The 19798-nt window shown below is 40.3% G+C and overlaps 1 protein-coding gene across 6 annotated transcripts in view; it reads right to left on the bottom strand.

Annotated features, from left to right (window-relative positions):
• PIGK (phosphatidylinositol glycan anchor biosynthesis class K) overlaps nucleotides 1-14402 on the bottom strand; it is a 121109-nt gene extending 106707 nt beyond the window's left edge. For 5 of the 6 annotated variants that reach the window (XR_006292713.1, XR_006292714.1, XM_037906701.2 and 2 more), the window contains exons 1-7: nucleotides 14136-14292; nucleotides 11539-11592; nucleotides 8055-8146; nucleotides 3179-3314; nucleotides 1405-1516; nucleotides 749-845; nucleotides 183-300 (exon numbers count right to left, since the gene is read on the bottom strand). Coding sequence is in view for 4 of the 6 variants with exons in the window: in XM_037906701.2 (XP_037762629.1) it covers nucleotides 183-300; nucleotides 749-845; nucleotides 1405-1516; nucleotides 3179-3314; nucleotides 8055-8146; nucleotides 11539-11592; nucleotides 14136-14228 (702 nt within the window). In the remaining 2 variants the exon portion in view is untranslated. Of the gene's footprint in view, nucleotides 1-182; nucleotides 301-748; nucleotides 846-1404; nucleotides 1517-3178; nucleotides 3315-8054; nucleotides 8147-11538; nucleotides 11593-14135 lie in introns of all 6 variants that reach the window. The other variant, XM_037906699.2, reaches the window with a different exon arrangement.
• Between the last annotated feature and the right edge of the window lie 5396 nt (nucleotides 14403-19798).

The raw sequence follows: 19798 nt of genomic DNA, 5'->3' as shown, positions 1-19798 counted from the left end.
AAGTCTATGGTGGGGAGCTGCACCTATAGAAACCCTAACCCTGACTCCAAGTACCCTACCCATAGAAACCCCAATGCTAGGGCACAGAGCCCTACCCACAGGAACCCTAACCCTACCTCCAAGTCCCCTACCCACAGGAACCCTAACCCTACCTCCAAGTACGCAACCAAACTCATACTTACTGAAAGTGAATCTTCTCCTACTTGGCTACTAGCCAAGGCCATTATATTTGGAGAATAAAATCGTTCATACATTGATGCTCCTTGGCAGGTATCAATAATAAACAGCAATTCGTTGTATCTGAAAGAAATAAAACAGCTTTCACATTTGGCATTCTGTAGATTATGTCTTCATTCATACAACTTCACTGCATAGTTACCAAGATATGTAATAGAGATCCAACTGGCAGAACATTTCAGACACCTTATAATTAATAAGAAGCCCATACAGCTGTTGAGCCAAAGTAACTCATTTGTGTGGCTGAAGATTATAATAGATTTCCTTCTCCTGTGGAAAGGAGAGCTTCAGGCCACCTCAAGGACAACAGCTATTTAGTACCACTGCTGGGGTGACAGTAATTTTTCGCATTTTTAAACCACATTCAGAAAAAAATAATTAATTTTGCCACCCTTCACAAGAAGAGTGTGCTGTTTAGACAAGAATTAAATGGAGGAATGAAAGGCTACAAGCCAAGTTTTACATCCGTTGGTAACACACTGTATTTAATCTCTAAGTAATCAATTTTTACCTTCTTTTCTGCCACATTTGTTCAAAGGCATCAGCAAGTTCTACATTAGTGATTTCTTCAGAATCCTGAAATTTCAAGAAACCATTTCCACCATGACCTTGTAGAAAAATTCACAAGATAAATAAGCATGTACGTTAAATAGAAGTACAATATATACAAATATGGTTGCCAAAAGGCCAACAAACAGCTTAAATGCAATTCTTCTCCCTCTTTGGTGTGGGATGACAAGACACGATTTGAGGGTAATAAGGACAGTATACGTGTATGGTTTAACCTGGAATACATCTATTCACTCATAAATTAATAGATACTGCTTCAAAGATGCTTCCTTGATTACTATTTATGCAAAACCCCTTCACATAATAATGATTTTTGTAACTTCCAGAGTCATTACAAATTAGGCTGTCTAGACCATATGCCCAGGGTTGTGGAATACAAGTGTGAGACCCAGATTTTTAAGTGGTGCAGCAATCTTAGTTATCAGAACTTTTTGCATGGATTGTTTTTAATACTAATAATAATGGATGTTTTGCTCAAAGTAATGTGAATCCATAATTACCGTGTATTTGTTTTACTAATTTTTCAGTGTTATTTGGCTTTCTGATGAGATTTCACTCTGCTACTGTGCAACAAAACCAATAAATTCCTGTAATTACCTGTCATATATATTAGAATATTGCTTCTGTCATCAGAAAGTAGGCGCTTGGATCGAGGTGTGCTTGGTGGGATTCTTCCTGTTAATACGCGCAAGAAATTCTCCACTGTAACCTACAAACATTGAAATGAAGTAATTTCTAACTATCATAAGGGATATCTATTGACCACTACTAGACAGGGTTCCACAAAATGACGACACAAACTATGCACTATATATAAACAGGTCCACCAATAGATGGTATAAATTGCATTACCTGATTTCTTCTATTCAAGGTTTTACTGTGCTACTGCTCACCAATCACAGTTTTTTTTTATTGCCCCATTAAAATCAACCTGTTGCTTTACTGTATTTGAAAACTGTTTCATCAAACACACTTCTACGACCATTATAGTCTTTTAATACTTCTTCATTGATTTGAACACCTGTCACACTGTAGTGTACATCTTTACTCCGTCAATGCTACTTATGCATTCACAAAACACTGCAACATTAGTATGTGTTACCATGGAAAAACGTTAACAAATACTCTAAGGCTTAAATTCTCTGTGCAACTCAGGCAAAGAAAAGATTCCTGTGGCACAAACATCGAAAAGATCAGATGTAGTCCATCTGGACACCGACCATAAAACATCTGATTAAACATCAGAACTACTTGTTCTGAACGCAGATTTACAACACTCAAAATGTTACCAACAAAATTCAGACTCATGACAGATAGGGTTTTTTTTTGTTACTGTAATCTTTCAACATGCACTTTATGTCCTCAGGACATAAATAATCAGAGAGCACGACATCTTCTGTATACTCTAATAGGCAAATATGGTACAGGGTTTAATTTGTTCCTGTAAAATATACATTTTTGCTTTATAAATCATTTTACTATGTGATACTAATTAAAATTCTGTAACTGAAGTCTAATTAAAGTCAGTCCAGTAAAGACTTAGAAAAAAAAAATTTGCAGCAAGAATTGTTTTCTGAAAACAAGAACGTGGTAAAATGCTGCAGATATTTCCTTTTACTAGCTGTTATAAAGTGGTTAGAAATGAGTTACTTACAAAAAGGACACGTTTTATTTGGAAAAAATAAAAACAAATATTTAAAAAAGATGTTGAATCTGCAATGTGCAAACACACACCTGCTTAACGTCAAAGCTTATGAAAGTGTTAGCAGTTTAACCAATCATACAATCTACACTACTTTAACAAAATGAAAAACCCAGTAACATTTTTGTATTGTTAATATAGTCGGAGATCCTCACAATCTCCTAACCACAACTCTCAATAAAAACAGCAGCAACAATGGTCATGGGAACGAATGTTTTCATTAAAATAGCCAATAACAATGTATAATAATAAATTCTAACTGGTTAGAAAGACACACAAAGTTGTAACAAGTTACGAAACTCAGTAAAAAGAAAAGGAGTACTTGTGGCACCTCAGAGACTAACAAATTTATTTGAGCATAAGCTTTTGTGAGCTACAGCTCACTTCATCGGATGCATTGAGCTGTAGCTCACGAAAGCTTATGCTCAAATAAACTGGTTAGTCTCTAAGGTGCCACAAGTACTCCTTTTCTTTTTGCGAATACAGACTAACATGGCTCCTACTCTGAAACTCAGTAAGAATTTTCTTTTTATTATATATATCAATTGAGAATAAGGGCCTGATCCATAATCCAGTGAAGTGTATGGAAATACTACCACTGACTTCAATGGATCAGGCTTTAAAGCAACACTACAGAAAAATCTGGTTAGATAAACAAAGCATTGTTACCTCATAGCTTCTATAGTCCACTTCCACATCATCTCCGTAAACATTTAGCTCCATGTTTTTGTGACTAAACACAGTTGCTGGTTTGGGATTCCTGGGATTACATGCCATATCATCTGCCAGCATCAGGACAATGTGACTGGGAAAAACAAAACAACACAATTTCAGATATTCTATTTTAATACAATAAACAAAAGGAAAACTGCAAATAATGAAGCCAACAAACATGACCCATTATGAGAGCCCTGCAAATCTGTGGATATCCGCTTTATATCCATGGACTATGCTTGCTGATCGCAGATCGTCTGAAGATAAAAATTTTGTATCCACGCAGGACTCTACTCATTATTGAAACAAGATTCTATAGCATTTAGAAAATTGCCTGGAGTATAAGTACAAGTTACTTTGGTAATACCTTATTTCCCCAGGGAACACTGTTACCATCATAACACTACCACATAAAGCTTTTTGTTTGTTACTGTAACGGAATTATTTGTTTAGCACTAACATGCTCAACGTCACACAGTACTTCACAAAAATGGATGGCTGCTGCCTCAAAGAGCTTAAAGACTCAAAGTCAAACACAAGGTGGGTCACACTTGAAAAAAGTGTCGAGTTCCAAGTACTCAAGACCCAACTGTTAAGCCCTATTAATACAGTCACTGTTGTTAACACCTAAGGATTATTCTGAACAGCAGCAGCAGACTTTTTTTTCCTCTTCACGAACAACCCCTTGGGCACAGCAATTTCTCCTCGGAATATGAAGAATAATGAAGAATGAGGACAAGTCTTCCAGGATGTAGTATTACTCCAGAAAGAAGCTTTCCTCCTACTAGCACAAATACTGACCTGGGGAACATTTTCCCTTCTTATTATTAGACTTGATTAAACATTAATATGACTCAACTCAGGATAAAACAAAGCTACTCTACGCAAATAAAACAGTCTGGGGCTTAACATGTTGTCCTACAGCAAAACCTACAGAAGTGGGACAGCAGGCCGAGGAAACTTCCTATGGGCATAGACAAAGGAGAGATCTGAGGGGCAACTTCCAAACTCTACAGTGTTCATGGGAAAGACAAACTCCAGTCCCGCAGAGAGATTCAACCTCCATGCTGATCTCGGGAGCCATCCTTTCATCTGGCTGAACAGCTTCCCATCAACCCATGTTACCATCAACCATTCCAGGCCCTGTACCTCTGTTGGGAGGGGAAAACATGCAGCAGCAGTTAATGCTACAAGGAGCATCGTTTCCATTGTTTTTACTTATGGTGTTTTCTCCCACTTCTAAGAAGAGCATTCTGCATAAAGCTGCTTGGTTCCACTTTGCCCCTTGTTGCCTTTGGGACTTTTTCATCCCATTTCACTTCAGTTTGTTCCCCTCTACTTCTCAGAGAGGCTTAACAAATCAATACTCCTTTGCTGTGTTATCTGTACTACAATTGTTTCTGGGATCCTCAACCATGGTCCCCATTGTAGTAGGCATTGGGCAAACAAGAACTACAGAGAACCTGACCTAGATAGCTGACATTTTAGGTTTATGACAAGACAACCGGGTGAAACAACAGGGAGGCGAGAGGACAAGGCAGCAATATAACAAGAATTATTCTCCCATCACAAAGCTTTTGCAAGGTGAGACAATAAAAAGGGAAGAGATTGGCTGCTTTCCACAGACCTGAGTTTTAATGGGAGCTGTGGGGACAATGACATTGTTGAAACTACCAGATATGCACATGACAAGAAGTTAAGGGCACCTAGACAGCTCTATCCAGCATCAGACATACTCATACTATAAATATACTCAAACAGATAGCCTGTCCTGATACAAAGTACAGGGTATAAAAATGTTTCTCAAACAGTCAGCCTGCGTGCAGTCACACACCTGGGATTCTTTCTTCCTTTCCCAGCTGTGACTTTCAACTGTGACTAAGAATGTTGCCTTCCTCTGATGTACTGAAAATGCTTGTTCACTCAAGCCAGTTTAGCTCTTGTCTGTGGCTACACTAAGAGCACTTTACCAGTATAGAAATACCAGTGTACTATACCACCAATGGGTTCCTAGTGTAGACTCAGCTATATCAAAATAGTTAGAAACACTCCAGGGAGCAAAACAAACTATGCTGTTAAAAATGCTGAGCTCTGTTGGCATAGCTGCATCTATGCTAGGGTCTTCTGTTGTTACAGCTATGTTGATTAAGGATTAGACCTTTTCACACCCCTGACATCAGCTGTGCTGGTAGATGTCTGTAGTGTAGTCTTGACCCTCATCTTGCCAAACAGAAACAGCAGAGCAATTAATCCCAAGATCCCTTGACATAGTTTTGACAAGCAGAAAGCTTATTTTCCTTTCAATGAGGTTGTGTGTCTAGTGATCAGTCCTGTACCCACAGAAGTCAATGAGCATTTTGTCACTGACTCAACTGACAGCAGGATCCTACCCATAGGCTGGGAAAAATTACATATAGTGAATAGGTAGGGCATGAAAGATTGAGTCCTGGAAATATAAATAGTGCCTAAGAGCATGGATTTACCCCTAATTTACACACCAACCCATCATGTGTACAGTCACGCAGGGACAGAACTTGAGCAGACTTCTTATTAGGGACACTTCAGGTAAATGACAACATATCACCACTCGAACAAGGTCCCAGTCCAATAGGACCTCCTTTCCCTTCCGAACACCACAAATAAACCCCCAAACTTAGGCTGTGTCTTTACTGACACAAAAAGCTGTTTTTTAAAGTGAGATCACTAACACACAATAGTTATATCACTGTAAAATCCAAAGCAGAGACAAGGCACATGCCATTTTTACCATGAGGTTGCCAGGCAAGGTCAGCACTATAACCCACCACCTCAAACCCCCCGCCCGGTGAAAATACAGTGTTCTGTCTTCATTAGGTTTTTACAGCAGAACAGCTAATGCCTGTTAGTTATCTTGCCATTTCTAACACAATTTTTTTTTGTCAGTGAAGACAGTCTTACATGAGCAAGACATTAGCCTCTAAGGACATTAGTGCCCTGATTCTACCCCATCCAGCACAGTTATTGCATGCATGTTATTTAATCCAGATTGTATAATTTAATAAAATAGTCAGGGTCAAATCTGGAGCTACAGCACCTTACACCAGCTGGGGATCTGGTCCTCACTGTCCTTTGGGAACAAAAGTTCTGGTAGGAGCCAATATAAAGTAAGAGCTTTTTAAAACAAAACAATCTAAGACCTTTGCATGTAAATCCAACCAAAACAGGAAAGACTGCTCTGCTCAGTCTTTCAATGCTCCCTATCCACCTCAAAGAAGTGTGTATTGTCAAGTCCCCAATAGATCTCATCTACGTTGTGGACCTTGGCTAATTTGAGCTTATTAACACAAACACAGTTTGGACAGAAGACAACGCAAATAAAAACATAATTTTTAAATGTAGAGAGCTGCTATTTGGAAAGCTGAGTGAAGAAAGAATGCTCACAAATCAAAGATTAAGTTTTCAGCATTTTAACAGTAGCCCACGATCACAGAGCAATCAGCAGGTTAAAATTTAAAATAAAAAAAGGCCAAAAAGCATGAGAAGACATTATTGAATACCCACTGAAGACAACCCTTCACACATTAGCAATTCCCCTGTGATACCCTGGGCTGAACTCTTAAAGAACACTGAATGCATCCGATGAAGTGAGCTGTAGCTCATGAAAGCTTATGCTCAAATAAATTTGTTAGTCTCTAAGGTGCCACAAATACTCCTTTTCTTTTTGCAAATACAGACTAACACGGCTGCTACTCTGAAACTACAGTTGTCGACATTATAAAGGGAACATAGATCTCAGCATCATAGTCTCACTATGGTATTACTTTAATAAAATAGGGAGATATTAACTTAATGTGATCTTGGCTTTTTCATGATGAAACAACCAATTCCTTTTCAGTGTCAGCCATGGTAAAGATTCTCCTAGTTTTTCCATTCTGACATAACATAAAACTGAGACTGGAATTGCCAAAGGAGTTCGGTGCCTAGTTCCTACTGACATCCAAGGGTATTTGGGCACCTCACTCTTAGGATGGGTCTGCTCAGTTTTTCTAGAAACGTAACTATTTACCAAAACAGTTATACCAGTACAATCTAGTGTGGATGTAGTTATACCAGAATAAAGATGCCTTATACTAGTATTGCTTATTCCTCTTCCCACACGACACCTTTATACTGATATAATCATATCCACACCATGGAGTTTGTGCCATTTTTCACTATCCTGGTGTAGTTAAAGCAGCACAACTTGTGCATGCAGAAAAGGCTCCTGGCTCCTTTGAAACTCCCAGCCAAAATGTGTTTTTTTAACATAGCTTGTGACATGCAGGAGCTTCTTTGTTAGACACCAGTTATTTACAGGTCTTCACTCTAATTGTGTGCCCTTGATTTAGCTGAAGCACTGCACTCGTACTGTGTTTAGTCTTGCTCATTAAGTGAAGTGTTCTCTAATCAAAAGGCATATTAAAAAGACATTAGTTATGTTAGACATGAAGTTGCAATACAGTAACAGGTACATGTCAAAGAGTTGCACTATCAATTCTGAATACATTTTACCAATTTTCTCACATTGTGCATTCACCAAACTAATTAGCAGTGCAATTAACTGGTTGGTTAGCATCACATAATTTGATCTAATTATCCGTTTCTGTTTGGAATCATCATGGTACATATTTTTTTTTCATTTTCCTTTCCAATAATATTGTTCCAATTTTCAGTAAATTAAGTCTGTGCTCTCTACCTTTTACTTGATTATGAAACGAAGAGACCAGCATTTTATTCCTGTTTCAGAAGATGAGACTGAACTTTTACTTTAATATCCAAGTTTAAACAATTGTGCTCGTCAAGATACTCTTACCTATCAGGAATGCCTAGTCTCTTGACGCTTCTGTAAACTGAAAGCGTATTTGCCACATGACGGTAGTTAAACCAGAAGCGAGATGTACACACCTTTAAGTGTTAAAAAGAAATAAATGCATATTAGAAGATATAAGAAATGCATTCTGAATTAGTATATGCATCAATGGATATTGATTGCTGAGATGCCAAAAAACTTGTCACCCAGCAATCAGGGCCTAGCAACTGCTAGAAATCCATGCCATAAGTAATACACACTTTCTCTGCAGAAAAAGCTTTTTCATACTTTGAAAATAAATGTTAACGTATTGCGCCACAGAGAACACTTTCATTTAAAACTGGATAAAGTACAAAAAAAAAAAAAAAGTACCATAGGGAATAATCCAGCACTGACAAATGGATTAGCTAGATTATTTAATGTTTTATCCATTTCAAATTTCTATGATTGCCCTATTGCGGTAAAGTGTAAGCAAATGAATACAAGGTCCACATGTAGAAAGAGGGGAACTTTTGCTGGGGGAATCTGGTTTTTAGGGAGTCAACTATAACATTAGAGTTGGGCCCCAGCCATAAAATTTGAATAAGAACTCCCACACAATTTAGGAATGTTCACATTCCAGTATGAGGGCACATTTTCAACCAATATGTCAGTTTTTTTGAAATACAAGTAAGCATGTAACTACAAGAAGAGTGTCAGAAGTAACTTTCAGAAACTGTTTAAGAAGCAATAATTGTATTATATGTTACAGAGCCTTTGAACAGACAATGACTAAATAAATATGAATACTAATGGCCAAGATACTATGATAGGTGGAAAGAATCTTTCAGATGCATGGAGCAATATTAAAACCTGTAAGTGAGCTTACTACATCAAGCATGTTCCCTGCAATCCTCTGTAACAGAGGCATGAGAACTGAAACAAAAATCATAAATCACAGACTTAAAACTTTTAAAAAAAATCATTTCTGCCTGAAGATATTTCACTTACCATTTTTACAAATTACATCTAAATTTAACATAACTCAGATTAGAAAAAAGAACTATAGTTCCTCTGTGCATCACATAGCATTTTCTGTACAGTCACTGACAGTTTTCCCTTTATAGCCAGTTAGCCAGGATATTTGTGGGGGGCTCTTTTGAACAGAAGAGGAAAGACAAGACATTTGAAAATAGAAGAAAACAGGACTGTACTGCCACAAAGAAGAAGCAGGGAGGATTTGGGGTCAGATATACTGAACCTACAATTCTTTCTAGTTGACTAGATGTAGACACCAGTTTAAAAGTTTTGCTTTGTATCATTTTTACTCTGAACCTGGCTCATGAAAAATTAAACAACTTAATTTTCAGTGAGAATCATAAGACCCCTACCTTTTGCCTTCCCCAGCTTCCTGAGAGATTTCTGTCCTGCCTAGCTGGTTTTTAAAGCGAGGCTTTTAAAAGGGGCCTAATGGAGTTAGGCAGACAACTCCCCTTGACTGTAAGTTAGGCTCCTATGTCACTTAGAAGCTTTTGAGTATTATAATAGAGTTACTATACTGGCTGGCTCTGTGTGCATTACACATCCATCATCAGCCCAGAAAGGGTGTGACCCCTCCCAGAGGAGAACCCAGCAAATAATCCTGAGAGGAAGAGGAGGGGAGGGTGACCTTCCTGCCTGAGGGAAGGTGCAGGGTTTTAGGTGTCAGCACCATCACCAGCAGGAGGAGATCTGCTCCTGCAACCTGTTCCAGTAATAAAACACATTTTTCTGTTATTTACCTAGTTCATGCCTGTGTCACCATTTCAGGACTTTGCCTGCTTGTGCCAACCCAGAAGAGAGGACCAGGTCATGCAACATTTCCCTAAACATACTTAAAGTTAAGCACATTTAATTGCTCTGTTGAATTATGACCCCAGGCCCTTTCTGAACTGTGAACTGAGGCTCTAGCTTCCAACCAGGCTCAAGTTGTCTCCAGAACAACCAGTGAGAGCCATGAGAGTAGCTGCTATTTAGCACAGCAGTAAGTATCCTTGGAAGGCTGACCAACACAAGAGACATTTGTTAGGTTAAAGCTACTAGAAGAGCTCTGAGAAATCATGATCAGATAGAAGAAACTGCCCAGCCTCAATTAAATAAGATTCTGCAATAAGTACGGATTAACAAAGTACACTAGCCAGGAGGCAAGATATTTAGCTTAAAAAAAAATCTTTAAAAAGAAGTATTTTGAGATAGGAGATGATCAACTAAAGGGGCATCTTCTGAAGAGATGATTTTAAGTTGCTTTTCTATTTAGGCAAAATAGAGAGCGAGCAGCCCGTTAAACAGGCTTTGGAATATTAAGGTCTTGAGTTTTGTATATATTGCTATCAGTGACAAGCACAGTACAAAGACTTAGACAGATAACAAAACAGTAATAATAGACTTCACTTCTATGGCATTTTTCTTTTGTGAACCTCCAAGTACTTTAATTCATTTATTTTATACCTCAAAAGTGGTGTTATCACTCCTATTTTGTAAATGGAGAAAATGAGGCATAGCTGGTATGAGGCCAGAGCCTAAATTTCTGGGCAATTTGGGATAGCACAGAATACAGTCTGGCCACAAGTAACTTCCTCAGGGTCACACTGGAAATCAGTAGCAAAGACCGGGATGGAAAGCAGGTCTCTTTGTACCTTCAGCACCAAGAACTTTCTACTTCTCTTATTATTATTACCAGTTTGTATCAAGGGTATTGCTCTGACCAAAGAAAATTGTATTTTAATTCTCTGCTTGCTTTTAACATTGAAATAGAAACAGGTATTTAATGTTAACAATTTTAAGTTTGTGCATTAGGGAATAAGAGAATGATTCTTATTCTTTCAGTTAATTATCTATTTGTCTTTTCTTGAATTTCTTTTATTTTTCTATATTTTAATACTTAGAAAAAACAGTGTCATGTCTGACTGCTCACATAATATTTTAGAACTGATCATTAGTCATTATGCTCAGAAAGCCTGATTAAAAACTGATGGAATAATACGATCTGAAGTTACCCAGATAAAAAATTAAGACGAGTAGTTCTTATCCTAAGTATTATTTTAGGAGATTAGACTAAAAAAAGAAGAAAGTTTGTTATCAGACTTTAGCAAATTTCAAAACAAACAACAAAATCAGGAAGATGTTGTACCTTTCTAACCAAGCAAATGTTTAAAAAACAACAACGACAACAACAACCACCACCATGACTGTAATAATATACAGCATAATCATTTGTTTTCATTCTAATTGGAATGTTAATTTTATAAATACTTCAAAAGTGCATTAATGTTCTGGATGCTTGTAATTAAATTATGCAGACGAGATAATGGTAATGTAATATAGCAAACTGGCATGCAGGGATAACTCAAAGTCATGCTATACTTACTTCCAGGTCTTGATCTTGCAACTTGTTGCATATGGGCAGACTGCCATGCAACAACTGCAGGATCAGTGTTTTATTTAAGAAGATTGAATACAAAATGCTTACCAAAACTGCCCAGTTATTTGTGTGCCCACTTCTAAAAAACTGTTCTGCTTGGTCCTGCAAGAGACAAAAAATATTGGAACACTAGTGTAGAAACAAACTTAGGAAAAAAACTACAATACAGCACTTTTTTTTTTGGTTAGTTCTACAAATGTTAAATGTCATATAGAATTAAAACCTTAAACCAGCTAAACAGAAAACATGACTTCTTCTGGTTTATAATACCCCTCCTGATGCCTGAGAAAAGGATCTATTCTATATTCTGTTTGGGCTGTTCTGTCCACATGTTAAAATCAGACAAGCAATCTGGTTCTCTCACAAATTCCTTATCAAAGTTTGGAAACACCTGGCTGGCAATGAAAACAAAACCAGAGAAATTCAGAGTGGTAGTGGTGATGGAAAGAGAGAGGCAGCAAACTAGGATAGGGGAAAATGGAATGAAAAAGAAACATAGCGTTCTGTCCAAGAGGGCAATATCTGGGAAAGATTAAAATCCCAGAATCTTTCCGTTCACAAGTCTCTAATCACGTGTTAAACAATGACTCCACAAATCATCTGAATCCAGGCTAAAAAAAAAGTATGGAAGGTGATTTAAGCATTCAAAATCTATCCTGTGCTAAAGCAAATGGAAGAATAGAGTGATAGGCTCTGTTAATTTAATTTTTAAAATACCCCTCCAAACATATTGTTCTATTTTAGAGAACACCCCTAGGAACAGATGAAATGCTTCATCAGCCTTCAAACCTTCCTTAAAATGAAGAACCTTGGATAAGTTTTTCCTTTCACTATCCCCACGCCCTTAAAGAATACCAGATAGGAAAATAAAAAATCCCACACATTTAAAGCTGCTTTAAATGTGAAGACCAGATTATGTTGGACCTTCTAACGTAGAAGCACAAGTACAATGATTAATAAACAAAGATAATCGCTTTATGCAGTGTTGTTGTAGCTGTATTGGTCCCAGGATATTAGAGAGACAAGGTGGGTGAAATAATATCTTTTTTGGAACAACTTCTGTAGCTGAAAGTGACAAACTTTTGATCTACACAGAGCTCTTCTTTGCAGCTCTGAAGGGTAACTTTACAAGGTTCTAAAATTAGTGTATTTAAAATGCTTGATCTTATTTCCATTACCTGTTTTGTCACATTTTATTAATCTTGTTAACTGTGCATTATAGAAATCATTTGACAGTGAAGTTTTCTGCTTTACCAAAATGTTAATATGGGATTCATACTAAACTATAAACATCATATCTTAATTTAAAGTGAGCTGTATGTAAAAAAGTATAATTACTGAAACATGAAAAAGGCAAAATCGTAACGATTCCTGAAGGGACAATATTTGATTAACTCCTTCAGTTTATAAAAACATAAAGCTCTGAAAAATTCACATGCAACACATACCCAAATTAACCACAATATATCTGGATTGATCACAAAAGTGAACAATATTATTCTTGTATGTTTAACCAAACAAGAACAGTTTACTGGAAACTGAGAACCCCAACTGGCAAATAACTCAAAAGGATTATTAAAAAAAACCCTCCCTATATTATATTCTCTATTCAAAGAGAACTGGTACATGCAAACGAATCTGAAAATTAATTCTGATGCAGCTGAATTAGTTGTTTATACTTATTATACAGTTTAAACAAGACATGGTGCATATAAAAACATAAGAACAGCCATACTGGGTCAGACCAAAGGTCCATCTAGCCCAGTATCCTGTCCTCCAACAGTGGCCAATGCCAGGTGCCCCAGAGGGAATGAACAGAACACGAAATCATCAACTGATCCACTCCCTTTCACTCATTCTCAGCTTCTGGCAAACAGAGGCTATGGACACCATCCCCGCCCATCCTGGCTAATGGCCACTGATGGACCTATCCTCCATGAATTTATCCAGTTCTTTTTTGAACCCTGTTATAGGGTTTGGCCTCCACCACATCCTCTGGCAAAGAGTTCCACAGGTTGACTGTGCATTGTGTGAAGAAATACTTCCTTTTGTTTGTTTTAAACCTGCTGCCTATTAATTTGGTGCCCCCTAGTTCTTTAGAATCAGTTATTTCCATCTTTCATAAGCTTAATGTGTACTTTTACATAAATCTGTGTATTCATACTGTGAGAGTTGGTCAACTGGGAGGATTTCCAAGCTCAGGCATAGGAGAAGAAAGCAAATAATGAAAAACAAGACAGGCAGCGATTATCTTTCAGTGTTTGGGCTAGACAGGGTTGAGGGCAGCTCAAGGTATCTAGAGGTTTAAAGGGAATTTTAGAGTAAGAAATAGGGAATCACAAATAAATAAGAAGCTCCAGCCTCCCAGGAAGCAGGAGACAGATCTAATGGGATTTGGCAGAACTTTACACACACGGGGGGAGAGGAAGGGGTGGGCAGGGTTATAGCCCCTCCCGCAACGCTGCAGTGTGGGCTGCAGCGGCGTATCCCTCCCCAGCACAGCAGCCGCCCCCATGCGTGGAGTCAATGCAGAGGCAGGTCCATCTACACGGCCCGGGCAGCCCACGGGCCTGGAGCGCAAGTCACCCCAATGGGGCCAGGGGCGGTGCTGGGGGGCCCAACGCGCTTCCCCCCAGCTCCCCTACCTGGATCCCGTCAGTCGCCGCCGAGCCGCAGCACGCCCACAGCAGGGCGGCTGCTGCCGGGAGCCAGCGGGGAGCAGGGAGGGCAGCGGCCATAGGAACCGGCTTCACAACAGGAAGAGGCGGGGAGGGCCCAACCCCGCCGTAAAGCAGCTCCGGGCCGCCTGTGGGAGCCTCGCTGCTCCCCTCGCCCCGCCTCCCCACGGCTGCGGAGCGGCTCAGTGCCTGGCTCTGTGGCTGGGCGGCCTGAGATAACCCGTTGGAGTCCGCTCCTCGGCTGTCTACAGAGGCTCTTCCCCCAGTGATTAGAAATGGCGGGAAAAATGTATCCAGGGTAAATACAGATCATAGCGCTGGGGGTGCCCGTCTAAGATTAGGGCTCCTAGCCACTTCGGTAACACAAAATAAATAGTTGCTGGGGGAAGAATGAACACTCATTTAGAGAGCCAAGATAGTGAAACACGAACATAATGGAAAGCTCCTTGAAACATTCACTGTTTACACACACACACACACTACCAAAAACATCATGATTGCAGAGTAAAGCACTCAAGTATTAGGAAATGCCATACTTATGGGGTGGGATTCACAAGGGGGATTTAGGCACTGCGATGATCAGGGTTGTTACACCTGACTTCTAGGTGCCCTGGCACCTAGTGAAATTCACAGCCCTAAATTGTGGGCACCCAGGTTCCCACATGGGGAGAGAGTTAGGTGTCTAAAGGTGGGATTCACATAGGGTGACCAGATGTACCTATTTTATAGGGACAGTCCTGATTTTTGGGTCTTTTTCTTATATAGGCTCCTGTTACCCCCCACCCGTCTCTATTTTTCACATTTGCTGTCTGGTCACCCTAGATTCACAAAAGCCAGCAAACTGAGCAGAGAGCTGCTTAAATTAGCCAGTAGGAAATGCTGAAGAAAAGGGGGCTGCCTCACTTTCTCCCCTCAAAGGGAGTTAGGTGCCTATATTCATTTGGGATCCCCAACCACTCTCTTCTGGAATTAACCCAGGTCAGTCCTTTTTCAAGAAAAAGGGAGAAAGTGCCACCCTAACAGCCTTCAGGTCAATGCAGTCACCCACAGTGTGAGAAACCCAGGTTCACTTCCCCCTTCTGCCGGAGGTGGAGAAGGGATCTGAATTTAAGTCTCTCATCTCCCAGATGAGTGCCATAACCACAAGGATAGGGGTTATTCTAGGGCCTGGCTCCCTCAATCTCTTCTGTTGAATTTGTAGCACTCTCTTTAAATAATTAAGTAGTCAGTGAGAGAACTGGAATGACTCTATATGCAGTGGGTAGGGCACGAAGGTGGGAGATCCAGATTTCAGTCAGCTAGCTCCAGCAGTAATGATTTATACACAGTGGAACAGCTTCAGAAGGACAGATTGAGACACATCCCCCAAAACATAACCAATACTACAGCATTTAGGGCCTGAGAGGTAGGAGACCCAGATTCAAACCCCTTCTGCACATACCTGCTGCCCATTTTGTGTAGCTTTAGATCACACCTGACAGACTGGGCCCAGCAGGCAATATTAGGCAGGAAGTCTTAACTGCCCAATCTTAACACTAGGCCAAGGAGTGATAAATGCCCCCAACTCTAATCAAAGATCACGGTGCCCTAACTGCCCTAAGCTAGGCCAGGGAGCATTACTAGCTCCCAGCGCTAACCAAGGCTGAGGTGCACTAACTGCCTCAGCCCTAACTCTGGGCCAGGGAGCCCCAGGATACACTGGAGCTGCACTGCAGCTGGGAACAACCCTCTCGTCCTGGGTAGACAGACTCACACTAGCAGTGTGGACTTTGCAGCTCAGGCCGCAGTTTGGACTCTCAAGCCTAAGCGGTTGAGCCCTGCTAGCACGAGCCTGTCTTCCAGGGCTGGGAGATGCATCCCCAGCTGCAGAGTAGACCTACCCTTACAGGCCATAATCATAAACTAGGGAGCTCTACTGGACCAAGCCCTAAATCCAGGCTGGAGAGCCTTAACTACCCCCCATAACTGACCCAATCCTAAATGTAACTCCAACCCTAGCTGCCCAAACTAACCATACACCAGGGAGCCCTACTAACCCCAGTCCTAGTCTGTGGAGATCTAATAACCTCAAACCCTAACTCTATGTCAGGGTGGCCTAACTGCCCCAACTATAACAATAGTCCAGCGAGCCCTACTGGCTCCAGCCCTAACCCTAGGCTGAGGAGCCCAAATGCCACAACCCAACCCTAGGCTGCAGAGCCTTAGCTGCCCCTACCTTAACCCCAGGCTGAAGTGAATTAACTGCCCCTCCCCTAACCCTAGGCTAGGAAGCACTATCACCCCAAACCCTGCCCCTAGGCTGGGGAGACCTAACTGCCTCAACACTAACCGTAGGCTGGGGAGCACTCTGGCATAGGATTCAGGTGGGGGCTCATAGACCTCTACCTGTCCCAATCTCTAACCCTGGGCAAAGGAGGCCTAACTACCCCAACCCTACTCCTAGGCCAGGGAATCCCAAGTACTATAGCCCTAGGTTGGAGAGCTCTAACTACCCCAACCCTATAATGGGGAGCCCTACCAACCTCAACCCTAATCCTAGGCTGGGGAGGGGTACAAGCCCCATCCCTAAAACTAGGTCAGGGAGGGAACCCTACCAACTCCAGCCCTAATCTTCTGTGAGTGAGGCCTACCCATAGGCCATGATAAGCTAGCAGCTCTCCTGCACCAAAGGTTAGGGTTGGGGCAAAGTACTCCAGCCCTGAGCCGAGGCTGCCTGGGGTGTGACAAATGTAGGAAATTTCCTGCAATCACGTTATGAGCTATCGGTATGATTCTCCTCCTATCACTTCGGCATCACTGCCCACTGAGGGGGGGGAATGATTTTCTTCCTAGAACATGGGAAATCAGGCTAGGTATTTGTGACATAGCTGCTAGGACTGCCTGGGCTGGAATCAACACCTTTGAAAGGAAGACTACAGGGACAATGGCTAGCTGCAGAGGCAGCCAAACATGTGAACACAGCACAATTGTGTCCAGAAAACAAAGACAAAAGAGTGTGAGGTGGCTCTATTAAGAGATAAACTCACAGAGGCTGTCCAGCCAGTGTTTTGGAGCCCCCAGTGGGTCATCAGACTCATGCTACTGCTCTAAAAACAGCTATACAGACTGCTTCAAAGTTGTGGCTCAGGCTGGAGTTTTGGCTATGAAGCCTAGGTGGGGTGGGGAGTGGGCGTCAGAGACAGAGCTCCAGTCCAAGCCGTAACTTTGAAGCACTCTCCATACAGCTATATTTAGAGCACTAGCACGAGTCCTGCTAGCCCAAGTCTGTTGACCCAGGCTGGGGGCTCCAAAATGCTGGGTAGACACACTTACAATTCAGTGCACATACCTGGCAATAAAGGAATCAGCAATATGGCTCGTGGAGCTCTGGCAGTCTGAACTGTCTTAGCCTTTGCTTCTCTATGGTAACCTAAGAACATTCAGATTCTGTTTGCCAGGTGACTAATAAAAGGCTGTTTGGTGTTTCTGCATATACCTGCTGAGAGCATTGGATAAAGTACAAGCTTCCTGCAGGAGACTGGCATGGCTGGATTTACTGCAGGGAGCTGTGGAGACAGGGATCATTGGTGCCAGTTCTGTGTGGACTCTTGAGGTTCAGTGTATTAAATGGGTTACTTGTTACAAGCTGGGGTATAGACTAGACTTGGTAACCCTGTAATGTGGGGTACCAGCCCCAGCCATGAACCTAGGTCAGGGAACTGTAACAACTCCAGCTTAAACTTCATCTAGGGAGCCCTACCTGCCCCAGCCCTAACCTTAGGCTAGGCAGGGGTACTGGCCTCAGCCCTAAGCCTAATTGGGGTACCCTACTGACTCCAGCCCTAACCTTCGGCACAGGAAGCCTAACTGACCCAACATAATTCTAGGTCAAAGTAACTTAACTGCTCCAACCCTAGGCCACAGAAGAATACCAGACTCAGCCCTAAACCTTGCTTGGGGATCTATTGACTCTACCCGTAACCTTCATCAGGGGAGGCCTAACTGTCCCAACCCTAACCCTAAACCAGGGTATCCTAAATTCCCCAGACATAAGAGGGCTCCAACCCTCAACCAGGAAACCTCAGCGGTGTTGTTTTATATTCATGTAATCCACTAATTTTAATAATTCATTGCTAGCTATTTAATGAGTGTCTTTAATAGATACTTAGTTAACATATCTACAGATTTCAGAGTGGTAGCTATGTTAATCTAGATCAGCAAAAACAATGAGGAGTCCTTGTGGCACCTTAGAGACTAACAAATTTATTTGGGCATAAGCTTTCGTGGACTAAAACCCACTTCATCAGATGCATGGAGTGGAACATACAGTAAGGAGGTATAAATACACAGCATATGAAAAGATGGAAGTTGCCTTACCAAGTGAGCATCTCAACTCCTTTCAATCTAGCAGCCTAAAACCAACTGCCTCCTCCAGCTGTCAGGTCCCACATCCTAAAGATTCAACTAATTCTCTTGAAGCCACAGTTATACCACATCTCCTTTCTGTTAATTTGTTTAAGCACACAGTTATTTGTATATATCAGAATTATCTTAATAGCTGTCTATAAATCTTAACAGGTCTCCTTTGAGGCAGTGACCATTTAACTTCTATATTTGCTGTATTATTGAAGTTGTTCTCACTATTTAGAGGACTGATGTCATTTTCTTGCTGCATTATATAATTTCTTCTTTCATCTGAGTCAGGTCTTGCAAGTAACAATTGTAAATGTCTCTGATTTCATCTATACACTTAAACATAGTCAATGACATCATCAGATTGAGTGCTACCTCTTTTGTTACAGTGGCTTTCTGAGCCCAATTGCTACCATTTTAGATACATACTCTATCATTTGGTTCCAAAAAAGGTAGTTCATGTGATCCTCTGTCATTATAATTCTTTTGATAGAAACTTAGCTGATATTTATACTTATTCCTTTCCTTATTACCTTCTTGAAAAAACATAGGTAATCTGTTTCTGAGCTTTCTGTTAAACAACAACTGTGCAGGTAATAAGCCTTGTTGTAATGGCCATGTTCCATAATTTAATAATACCAATTATAAATCAGTATTTATTTCTTCAGCTTTCGTTAGTAATCCTTTTACAATTTTAACACCATTTTCAACTAGCTCATTAGATTGTGGGTAACCTGGACTTGAGTTAATGTTTAAAATCATATGCTACGGTGAAATTTTTTAACTCGACTGTGAAATTGAGGTCCATGATCAGTCATGACCATATTGGGAATCCAATGTCTTGCAAAAATTGATTTAATTTCATTAATGACTTGTCTGGCACATGTTTTCTAGTAGACATATTTCAGGAAAATGCAAAAAATACTCAAGAACTATAACCTATGTATGTTCTTTTTAGGGCTGTCAATTAATCACAGTTAACTCATGCGATTAACTCAAAAAATTAATTGTGATTAAAAAAATTAATCGCGGTTAATCGCAGTTTTAGTCGCACTGTTAAACAATAGAATACTAATTGAAATTTATAAAATATTTTTGGATGTTTTTCTACATTTTCAAATATATTGATTTCAATTACAACACAGAATATGAAGTGTACATTGCTCACTTTATATTATTATTTTTTATTACAAATATTTGCACTGTAAAAATGATAAACAAAAGAAATAGTACTTTTC

The sequence above is a fragment of the Chelonia mydas genome, chromosome 8 (assembly GCF_015237465.2).
Source record: "Chelonia mydas isolate rCheMyd1 chromosome 8, rCheMyd1.pri.v2, whole genome shotgun sequence".
Taxonomy (NCBI): Eukaryota; Metazoa; Chordata; order Testudines; family Cheloniidae; genus Chelonia; species Chelonia mydas.
Note: the sequence above shows the minus strand (reverse complement) of the source record. Positions and strands in the feature narration are given on the sequence as shown.